A 12,441-nucleotide genomic window follows, 5' to 3' on the forward strand; every position below is an offset into this window, starting at 1 on the left:
AAGACAACTGTGCACTCTGTTGAGAGACTATCTTCCCTTGTTGCTTCATACGTTATGTGCCCCCCCCCCCCAAAAAAAAAAAACCTTTACTAAGTAACAGCTACATTACAGTTACTGATGGTTGGTCTAACCTCTGACCTCTCCCATCAATGGTCACTGATGTCAGTACCTGAGAATTCCGACACCCACTGAGCATGTCTGACCTGGAACATGATTCGTAGAATTATTATATAGAGACTAGCTAAAGTACCCGGTTTCACATGGGTAAACCTTATGCTGGGTACACACTAAACGATGTGTACCCAGCGCAATGTGTTGTGTAGCTGGTCCTGGCGGGGTGCTGGCATCAGCAAGTGCATACACACGTGCCGATGCCGGGAGCAGTGGCGCGACAGCGGGGGCAGCATGGCCCCACTGACGATATCACGGACGACATATCTAGTGTGTACCCGACTTTAGATATTTACTGTTTCCATTTCCATCTCACCTCTCCAGTAACACATTAATCCTTCACTTCTATAGTAAATTAATCTCCTCCCTCGCCTGTATACTAATGCATTCCACTACCTCACCTCTGCAGTAACACATTTCCCTCCCTTGCCCATGTTGTAGCACATTTGACATTCCCCTCCCTCACATCTGTAGTTACACATTAACCTTGCTCACAGCTGTAGTAACACATTCGCCTCTCACCCCGCAACACCACATTAAACATGCCCTTCCCATACCTCTGTAGTAACAAATTCCCTTCCCCCACTATTCAAATAGGGGAGACACCCCAACCGCCAGTGATGTTTTGCAGCATTTGGGGTGACAGTTGGTGTTTGAATATTGAACTGTGCTACAGCTACGATGAAACAGTAGGTCAGGACATTGCACAGGGGGAGGAATAATTTTAGCCCTTTTCACCCCCTTATGAGTCGAATTTCCAAACTCCCTGCTTAGTGGTTGCCTACACCATGGAAGGCATATATTCCCCAATTTACAGGTTTCTAGGTCCACTGGTTTGGGCGATGAGTCAGTGAGTCATTTATATACAGCGGGTAAAATAAGTATTGAACACATCAACATTTTTCTCAATAAATATATTTGTAATGGGGCTATTGTAATAACATTTTCACCAAATGTCAGCAACAACCCATGCAATCCACACATGCAAAGAAATCAAACCATAGATGTCCATAAATTAAGTTATGTGTAATAATGTGAAATGACACAGGGACAAAGTATTGAACACATGAAGAAAGGGAGATGCAAAAAGGCATGGAAAGCCAAGACACCAGTAGAAATCTATCAGTAAATAGAAAGCAAACCTGTCCCTTGTCAGTGCAAATTAATATAAGCTGGTTCAGTCCCAACTGATGGCCTATAGAAAGGTGTCTCATTACCAAGGTGTCACACAAGAAACATCTCATGATGTTCAACCTTATTGTTGCAAAACATAATTATGGCATTGATTACAGGATTTTAAACTTCTGAATGTTCCAGTGAGCACTGTTGGGGCCATAATCTGGAAGTGGAAAGAACATAATTTCACCATAAACTGGCCACGACCAGGTGCTCCTCGCAAGATTTCTGATAAAGTGAAAAGAATTATCAGAAGAGTTGTCCAAGAGCCAAGGAACACTTGTGGAGAGCTTCAGAAAGACCTGGAATTAGCAGGTACAATTGTTTCAAAGAAAACAATAAGTAATGCACTCATGGCCTGTATACATGCTCACCCAGCAATACTCCATTGCTGAAGAAAAAGCATGTTGAAGCTCGTTTAAAGTAAACATTTGGACAAGCCTGTGAAATAATGGTAGAATATAGTCTGGTCAGATGAGACCAAAATGTAACTCTTTGGATGCCATAATACACACATTTGGAGGAGAAATGGCAGTGCAAATCACATGAAAAACAACATACCAACAGTGAAGTTTGGATTTGAAAACATCATGGTGTGGGGCTGTTTTTCAGCATACGGTACTGGCGGTGTTCTACTATGCTCGCTAATGATCCTGTATGCCGGACTGTGGTATTTTATCTGTACGTTTTTAATGTGTGCTACAATTAAATATATGTTGCTTTTTACTCATTGTGGTGCGCATCCCTTCTGCTTCTTTGACTCATTATATAATTATATATATATATATATATATAATATGTCTGTGTAGTTGCAGGACTAACAATGTTCTGAAATCCTAGGCAGCTTAAATCACTGTCTTAAATAATGTTCATAGAAAAATTTCTATGTAAATACAGGCTCTTTATAATTTTACTGGTTGGCAAATCAAATACATCTTGAACAAAGAATTGTGAATTAAAATATTTAATAGTTGATCCAGTTCTTTTTCATTTGACAATAGTTATGCATGACAAACTTTAGTAAATCTGGGCAAATATTATAATTTTTTTTTCTGGGGTTGATTAATCATAGTAAAAGACAGGCTCCCTATTTATGTAATGCATAACAATTAAAATAGATTAATTCAGACAATCCTAATACAACATGGCAGGAGTGTTATTGTAAATTATACTATGTCATGTAAAATTACTGTCATAAGTGTAATAAATAGACAGGTTCCCAGAATGGGCTAGAGTGACAGCCTGCTGCTCCTGACACTAAATTTAAATTGAAGGTGTTACCATGTACTGTTTGTTTGTTGTTTTTTTTTACAAACCTTGAACCCTCTGGTCTCAAGAGTAATAAGATATTTGCAGAAATCCCTACTACAGTATAGGGGTCAATGTAAATAACATAGATAAAACCAGAGGCATATTAAGTGAGGAGGGTGCCCATGTGCAGTCTCCATTCAGGCCCCCTCCTCTCTAGTTGAGTCTACCCTCTTGTGCCGCTAACGGCAGATTCTACTGTGCATCTATTGCCCATTTTCCCAGCAAGTGGGCGGCTCAGTTTAAAATCATATGTGGCATGTAGATGTGCTGTGGCAAAAGACACAATGTGTTCTAAGATTTACATCTCCATTTCATTTGGCCAGAAGATTATGACCCTGGAAAATGAGATGACGAGGTTTAAAACCTTATTGAGAGAAAACAAGATACATTCCCATAATCTAGCAAACATTTTTACATGGTATCTCTGGTACCAGGAGTGAAATGCATTCTTAATTTTTGCATTCATAATATAGGACGTATATGGTCTGTCATTTACGACCTTCTGTGACAGTTGGGAAGTGCGTGAGGGAAACACACCTTAAGCCTCACCACAGCCTTCAACCTTATGGCCGGAAAGTAATCGGTTGCGTATTTTTGGCCACTTTTAATTCACAAAAAATCATGGCAATTTTCCAGTGACCTTAGCCCCCAAATCACCAGATGTAATAGCTGTTTCTTCACTGTCAGTGCCAGCATGCCCTGGCAGCCATTAAAATTGTGATATAGTCTTCTAGTCAGTTGGCATGGAGATGTAAATCTTAGAACACATCTTTTGAATTATCATCAAATGACATTGTATAAACCATTTAACACAATTGTACTAACAAGGCATAGACAACAGAGAATGTCACAGATACAATAGGACAAAAAAACAATTTAATATAAAGAGCATATAGAATAACAACTAAACTTATGGGTATGCTGAGCCTTCATTTTATTGTAACATTTTTCAATATGTTCAGCAGTGCCTCAATGCTCCTTTATGGTTTGGGGTATGTATTTTATGAAGTTGGCCAAATGCTATGGGTCTTGGGCATTCAATGCCATTGCTCAAGGCTGCAGCTGGACAGGCAGTTCCATTGTAGTTTCCAATGTGAACAGTGTACAAATTTGGAGCCACACCCCTATTGCAAAAAATTTGGCACTCATCTGGCACTCAGTGCTAGGTGATCAACTTTTGTCCCTTGGACTACAAGAACCTCATTTGTATGTCTGACACCTGCTACCGACTCGTGGCCTTCCATTTGACTGTCTGCTGTGCTAAACCTGGGGATTCTCAGTTTACCAACCCAGGGACTTTTGCTGTACTAACATGTTGATTAGCTGTGTGCCGATTCAGCTGTTACCTGGACTCATCTACACTATGTAGCCAAAAGTGATTAGACACCCCCCCCCCCCCTCCTCCACAAGCAAAATGCATACCATTGCACAAGAGTTCCAAATGGCCACTAACTTGGCAATTTTGACAAGAACACTTCATAGGAATGCCCTTGCAGTTTTACGGGAACATTTTTTTTATTTATCAGGGCGATAACGCAACCTGTCATGTTTCCAGAGGATTCGGTAACCCGGATGGACTGCCCAGCTCAGAGTCCAGATCTTAACCCCATTGAGAACCTCTGGGACAAATTATACAACGGGTGCATTCTAGACCAACGAGAACTTCTTCAGTGTCACAGTTGGTCACTGTACTTAATGCGGAATGTCAAAACATACCACCTGCTGTTGTCCAGGAACTTGTTTACCAAGAAGGGTGGCTGTAGGTCCTCCACGGGCAGCGATTACTGCAAAGTGTTGACGTCAATAAAATATCGTTGATCTATTTGTGGTCAGTGTCCAATCACTTTTGTCTACATAGTGTATTATATTACACTGAAATTCAAACCAGACTGTACCAGAATTCTAATTGAATTGGTCTTGCTTTCACCCTGCCCACTCTCAACTGACCATCAGTGTACCAGACTCAGATTCCACGACAACGAGATCTTATACATTCTCTCCACAAGTGAGCAATACACCTGATCTTTTTCAGGTCTCTGAACCTACTTTGGAATCATTATAAATACTATGTATGGTAATGAGAGATTGATATATTTAGCCATCTAAGGAAATAAGGCGGTAGCAGCACTACATCTGGTAAAAAAAAATATATTGCGCTCATAAGACGTTACAGAGGCCACCAGCTATTTTTGTTTTCAAGGTTTACATACAAATGGCAAGAAAAAAGTACGCTGTAAGAAGAGGGCACCTGAGCAAATTGTATATTCTTTAATAGAGTACCGGACCACTTCATGTGTGTGTAATATTATTATATAAATAATTTTATTTTTTCTGTGAGATTCCACAACTATGTTCAGGGATAAGAAATTAAAAAAGGTATTGAGAGAGTACAATGGGCTTGGAGAAGATATGAATCCCATGATTAATGCTGCTTCGAAAACTAGAACCCGGTGGATGTGTATAATGATCATATACTGAGGCGACCACAGTAAGGGTGAGTGAAATAGAGTAGACAGGGGCCTTTTAAAAAAAAAAAAAAAAAAAGTCAACACCTACCAAAGGGGAGCCTTTTACAATAATGTGGTTTATGGCCCACATGAAACTTGCTATGCCATCCTAGTTATAGGTCATCTCTTATATTTCAACAGTGTTTTTTGTCGTTGGAAAGAAAGTTTAAGACAAAAAAACAGTCATAGTAAGAAGAGCAAAACCAGAGGGAAGGACCATAATTAGAAAAGAAGGAGCAGGGACACCAATTTCTTGAGACCAAAAGCCCCAAACCACATATAAGGAGTTGGAGGTACCTCTCAATATACTTGTTATGTATTTCATTTACTTTTCAAGTCTAAGTGCCTTTTCGGTGTCTCACTCTTGGTAAACCCCTGGAGGTGTAGGATTGATCAGACATTTGGTCTGGTGTTTCTGAATCTGCTGGCATCAAGGAGAAAGCTTACTAAATTGTTATTCCACTGGTATTCACAATCTACTGTACTAGGCTTCATAGAATCTTCCCAACCACCTTTCCCATTTGTTGAAGAGGTTACCCAGATTATGGGTACTTTCTTCATTTTGGTGGTCCAGTCCTGTTCTGCAGGGTTTCTGAGTGGAAATGTGGTCCCTGCTGTCCTCCCTTTTGGGTTATGAAGTTCCGTTCTTCCCTAAACATATTTTACTCTTTGCCAATCATAGAGCTCACTATGCTCCAAAACAGGCTCACCAGACATGTCCTCAGTGCTACTAAGTGCTTGATTTCAACCCTCTGGGAATCTTTGGGGAAGAATGCAGCCATTGTAGGATGATTCAATGATTGAGGTAGGCTGCTGTTGTCGCATTGTTGGACTGTATCTGGACCGGCTTGGCCTGGAGCAGATCCTGTGCCATGACAAGTGCTTTGTATACTGCTCGCAGTTCCAGAATGTATATTGGCAGATGACTTTCCTGATTTATCCATCTTCCCTGAAAGGTGTGATGACCAGTCACTGCTCCCCATCCACAAAGACTGGCGTCTGTGGTGAGCAGCACCTAATTTGGAATCCAGAATGGGCACCCTTTGTTCAGATGATCCTTTCTCAGCCACCACAGGAGGAGGGAGTGACGAACCTCTGGAGTAAGAAGAATCCTCTGGGACTTTGATGATTCTCTCCAAGTGGAACGGACAGTATAAATATCTTTGCAGAGGCTTGGAATAGAACTGAGCATACCCCACCATGTCGAACGTGGATACCATTGATCCCAGGATCTGCACTGCTAGCAGAATGGATACCCTTCACTTGCATATTCGCAACAATAGGGCCACAATCTTGTCCTCTGGCAGAAACAGTCTGTACCCGAGAATCCAGATGAGCTCACATATGTACCATTTGCTGTGTTGGAGAAAGTGATTATTTCTTCCAATTGATAAAGCCATGCTTTTGTAAGCAGGCTATGATCAGTTAAAGATAGTTTTGTAAAACAACTGGAGACTGTGCCATTATCAGTAGGTCGTCCAGATATGGCAGAATTCTGACTCCCCGACACCTGAAATAGGCCATCAGGACTGCCATTATTTTGGTAAATACCCAGGGAGCTGTAGCTAGACCAAAAGGGTAGAGCCTGAAATTGGTAATGTTGCTGAAGGACAGCAAACAGTAATAACTGCTGGTGGGATGGTATAATAGGAACATGCAGATATGCATTCTGAATGTCCAGGGAAACCATATAATCCCCCAGCTCCATTGCCAAAATAATTGATCGGAGAGTTTCCATAGGAAACTTGGCTACATGGATAAACCTGTTGAGTTTTTACATTTAGTATAGGGTGATAAGGCCCATTTGGTTTCTGAACTAGAAATAGATTGGAATAACCACCCCTTCCCTGTTGCGACACAGGAACCGGGACTATTACCACCCCCCTGCCTGCAACAGGGAGTGAATGGCTTCCTGAAAGGCCAAAGCCTTTACTGCATCTGCTGAGCCACTTGAGGAACAACCGGTTGCTGGACGTGGAGAAATCCCTGAAAGGGAGTTGGAACATCAGTTAAGAGTGCATTCTGCCTCTGGAAGAGAACAGACAGGGACGAAACCCGATCCTTCATGGGAGAGAGCCAGAGGGCCAAATACAGACCCGATTGCAGAAAAGAAATTACTCCGGAGAGGAAGAAAGCCCTTGTGTTGAAGACTCTGGCCAACCACCACTCAAGAGTCCACAGAACGCAGTTTCACTGTGGGCAAAAGGAAAGAAAGCAGGCAAAAGATACCTGAAGTGCCTCCTTAAGGAAGTCCTCCAGCTGTGCAGAAGGGAACTCAGTCACCTGATGCTTAAATGCCAGTGCCATGGACTAGAGTCTGCTCGAAGTCCTCAATCAGGAGTACAGTAACTTCCATTATCAGTGCCTCTACATCTGCCTGTGACAGACTCCTCAGACACAGAAGTAGTCACATCAGAGGCGACTGACACTAGCTTTGTGTTCAGAGAAAAGATCAGAATCCAAAAGCACCACAAGTGAGTAGAGCTTTCTTTTGGAAGGCCTGCGCTTCGATATGCGATCCCGGTCTTGCAACTGCTGGAAAGATGCGCCAACCCGTGCACTGACTGCATCCATGTTCGCTCCAAGACAGACAGCTGTGATCATGCAGAATGCTAGTAACCGGAAGCACACCTGTAGCTAACTAGACAAGCAGAAAGTAGCTGCAAGCTGGTTAATCAACTGAGACATTACCTGTGACAATGTGGAAGCCCAAGCTGGCTCATGATTAGATGCTGTGGCTGAAGAAGCCTCCTGTGTGGTGTGCGTTCCTGGCTCTTGAGACATGTTAAGAAGGTGCTGAAAGTCAGGCGGCCACTCTTACATATCTGGCTATCCTGTCCAAATATCTATCAGCTTTGAGAGGTCTGCTATATTCCATTTCACACAAACCTTCCATCATCTCCTAACAATTTGTTGCCTTTGACCCCCATGGCACAACTAACCACCAATCCAAGCTTATTCACCGCATTACTTTAGCCAACACCTATCAGCTAATAGCCAGCTGAAGTCACCTCATCTATTACTGCCATGGTTAACCAATACTAGCACTGCTATCACATGGAACATGGGGGTGCAATAAGTGGACCCCCAGAGGTTGTAAAACTACACATCCCAGCATGCCCTGCCAGTTTTATTCTTTGATCATGCTAAAAGTGTTGCAATGCATGCTGGGATTTGTAGTTCAACATCCTGGAGGGTTGCTTATTGCCCACCCCTGTTCTATACAGTTTTACAACCTCTTCCAGGAACAAGTCACATAGCCAACAGTAAACCTGTAGACACTCAGAATGAACTCATGTTCATAATGGTGAAATGCTGACAGAATGCTGATTGTTAAGTGCTGACAGGAGGGTAACAGCTGTGGAGGTGGAGGGTGAGGTTAGAGTCAGACACTAGGGTGGAGTGTTAGGAGGCAAAATACTCATCGGCATGCCACTCCAGACATCTCAACCAAAGTTCTGTTGACACGGCAGCTGTGAACCACAAAGCATTGGAGTAACTGCTGGGCCACTAGGAATGTTGGGTCGACTGTCAACATTTCAACCATGTTGATCCAAGAACTGACCTAACATACCACACCAACTACTTCCAAGGAGCTTCTTTAGTACTCTAATTCAATGTTTCAGATTTACCTTTTCACCCTTGGCTACAACCAGATTACAGTAGCTCTTAAACTGGGTACACTTAAAAGATTCTGTCCAACCATCCAACTAGTTGATTGGTTGAAATGAAAATCCGGTAACGTATGGGAGTAACTGATTGTCAGCAAGTTGCTCCTAAATGCCAGAAAACAGATGAAAATGGACGTTTAGTTTTGGAGCAAATTGCTGATTTGTCATTTGCTTTCATACCTTACCAGATTTTCATTCCAACCAATCAACTAGTTGGACAAAATCTTTACATGTACCCAGTTTTAGTGTTAGGAAATCATTGTTTCTCAAGCTGAATTGCTTAATACTAAATGTGCAAGGCCACTTTTGACAAAGATCCATCATGTATTTGGTGCAATTTACTATTTAGAAGAATTTGCTCTAATTTTGGATACCAGAACAAACCACTTCTAGGGGACATTTACAATTTCAATACAAGAGCTGCTCTACTGGGATTAGGTGGTTTAAATTAACAAAAAGCTACTCTTGTGCTATAGCTATAAAAATAAATAAAATTACACACATACACACTGAGTGTTCCTTATTGGACTTTATAAAGTTACACAATGTAGCTGTACAAGTACACTACACCATGGGGTCTGTAGAAGACCTAGAGGGAAAAAGAAAGTGCACTCCTTTATGCACAAGGGAATTTGGCAGTTACATCATTGCATGTGTATGTAGAAGTTGTGTGAACCTAGAGAAGGGAACTTTATAGTTGAGATATGGACAAAGAATCTAGATTTGTTTTCCTCTCTTCCCACAGACTGATTTTTGCCATGCCATACTGTGACACTTTACAGGTCATAATTTGCTAATGTAAAAAACTTAAAGGATCTTACTAGGTTTGAATGTGTCCTTTCTATATTATGCTTGCCAAGACAGTTCCTAGCGTTTTGCTTAGCAGTCTATGGGGTCACTCCTATTCGGTGTGAAATGAGTTGCTATTTTCACTTCAAATAGCAAATTGATTTTCCAAATCAATTAGCAACTCACACTGAATTTGCAACTTTCCACTCGCACCTCCCTGAGGGTAGAAGATGGCAAGGAAAATCTTTATTTTAAGATTAAAATGTGGGGACCAAATCACCCTTTCCTACTTTTTGGCGTTTTTAGTTTGAGTTTAAACAAAAATAAAATAAAAATAAACACACAAAATCAACCATTTGACACCAATACCTGCATTTCCTTCCTAATGCCCACAATTCTGTACAGTTCTGCTAACAAAATTATCCATTTTGGGGGGGGGGGGGGGGGGGGGTCAAGGATGGTCTCCCCACATTTTCATGCATTTCTCACAAATCTCATTTTGCACCCCTCTGCTGCGAGTGGTGCAATAGGGTTTTTTTTTTTTTATTGGATTGGACAATTCTTGGGAGCACGCTTTGCTGCGAAGGGTGCCAGTTGCAAAAAAAACTTGCTACTCACAATTCGCACCTAATAGGATTGACCCCTATACATGAAGTTAAGGGAGAAGTAGCCTCTGTCATAATCTGTGTGAGTGCCTGCAGCTTAGTCTGATGCTTTAACAATCTCTACACCAAGACTGGTAGCTGCAAATCAAACTCCTATACAGGACATCTTGGCTTGTATGATCTGTATCTGATTTGACATCTAAATAGTATATCAATTTTTAATACATACATTTGTTTGCACAGCACCTTGAACTAATATCATTGTTAGTCTACTCTAGATGAACAAATTCCTTCAAGTCCTTTAGAAGTGCAGCATAATTAGTCAATTCCTGGTATATCTGTTCACATACAGTCAGTCATTAACGCAGCTATTACAGCCACATTCATAATCAATCGCAGAACGACACTGCAGATACTGAGAAACATGCACTTCTCTCAGGCGTGTCACAATATTGTTTAGGAGCTCTACATACCTAGAACAGTTGCCACACTCCTGAAGAGAAGACTAGTTGTGTAGGTGCTGAGGCTAGAATATGCTGGTCATTATGCCTTTACAATTTCAGCCAGTTAAGCTTCCCTTGTGCTATGTTCTAGCTATAAAATTATCCATGTAAGCAGCCATAACTTGTGATATACACCTAAAACTGCCAGCCAAGGACATTTGCCCAAACCTGAGCAAAACACATCTTTACAGAATATTTGACTTACATGGCAAGTTTAATCACCTATGAAAATATAAAAAAAAAAAAAAAAAATAAGACACCACTTTCTGAAAATACTAGGTTTTATTCACACCCCAGTGGTAAACAATAACCTTGTTATGTTGACCAGCAGATTGCTTTGTAGATCACAGTTACATACAATACAAAAACCCATAGGATAAACAAGCAGACATGATCAATGGACATAGTCTGATTGCAAATTCATTGCAAGGGTAAGTTCATAAATGTACCATTTCAAAGGCAATAACTATTTCTAGAACAAAGTCCTGAAGGCACAGCTATTGCAAGCGACTGACACCTGTTTGAACTACTGGAATGAAAGATACTTTGGTTCCTTAGGAGAGCACTAAACAAGGACTGGTCTCAGACTGCAGCTGTGAAGGTTCATAACTGCTGAGCTCTACATGGCAAAAGACTTCACAACAACCAAGACTATGAAGCGGTGAAGAACATGCTTTAGGTGATCTCTGCTCTTTATTAGATACCTGGCAGAAAAGTACACTTAATACTAAGTCCAATGATCTTACCATTTAAACTGGTTTTTAAAGGTTTAAATTTTATTTATTTTTTAACAAAAATTGTTTACTTTATTCTACCAAGAAGATACAAAACATAAGGCGGTAAGTAACTAATAGTTATTTAACTTATTACAGTGCATGTAATCCTCAAGGCCACGTACACACCGCTTCATTGCTGCTTGCACTCAGCTGGGTTTTGATCTTTCTGTAAAGGGAAAAAAAAAAAAAAAGGGGGAAGGGGGAAAAGAGTTATACCAACAATACAAGTCTCGCACCATATGTCACCAAGCTTGTGTCAATTCACCATAAAATGTGCTCAGTCCTCAGCTGTAGGGAAATATTTTTATCATCTATCACTATTCTTAGAACAAGACAGAAATCCCATTAAGTTACTTAAACGTTACTGTAGAAAAACTTTAGACAAGTTTCAATATACCATGTCTGACCTTAGTTCCTCTATTTTACTGGGTAACAATGCATACGGCCTAGAAGTGCATATATGGTGAAGTTTCGGCATGCTAGGCTATGGAGCTCATTATCGGCTCTGTTTTCATACATTGAAATACTATAGTAATCCAATTACTGCCGACATTTAAAATAAAATATTCAGCTTTTAGTGTAAACAAAAAACATTTTAACTTAAACCTACAGAAATGTGCATTTAACCATATGGATTAGTGCTGGTGAGGTGTGACACAAAGATCATTAGTGTATTAATGGACTCAAATGGCAAGATTTACATACCCAGGATAAGAATTCTAGACACCATTTAAACCTAGTGGGGAAAAATTTATGAGGACACGTACAAAAATAGAACTCTGTTAATTTTCACAAGTTATACATAAAGGAGGCAGAGTTCTAGGATTACTAATCTAGTTAGAGGTGCATTCTAAAAAGATTAAGCTTAATATCCTTGGATATTGGAGTTTGGTCAGTTTATAATTTGTGAACAACATTCTGTATCTTGAAAT

At 40.6% G+C, this 12,441-nt stretch overlaps 1 protein-coding gene across 3 annotated transcripts in view; it reads right to left on the reverse strand.

Annotated features, from left to right (window-relative positions):
- Positions 1-10,996: 10,996 nt before the first annotated feature.
- Positions 10,997-12,441, reverse strand: part of NAP1L1 (nucleosome assembly protein 1 like 1) — a 36,531-nt gene continuing 35,086 nt past the window's right edge. For 2 of the 3 annotated variants that reach the window (XM_088452550.1, XM_088452549.1), the window contains exon 15: positions 10,997-11,675. In XM_088452550.1, the coding sequence (XP_088308676.1) occupies positions 11,640-11,675 (36 nt within the window). In that variant the 3' untranslated portion in view covers positions 10,997-11,639. Of the gene's footprint in view, positions 11,676-12,214; positions 12,246-12,441 lie in introns of all 3 variants that reach the window. The other variant, XM_088452551.1, reaches the window with a different exon arrangement.

The sequence above is a fragment of the Taudactylus pleione genome, unplaced genomic scaffold (genome assembly GCF_031769625.1).
Source record: "Taudactylus pleione unplaced genomic scaffold, aTauple2 ptg000038l, whole genome shotgun sequence".
Classification (NCBI taxonomy): Eukaryota; Metazoa; Chordata; class Amphibia; order Anura; family Myobatrachidae; genus Taudactylus; species Taudactylus pleione.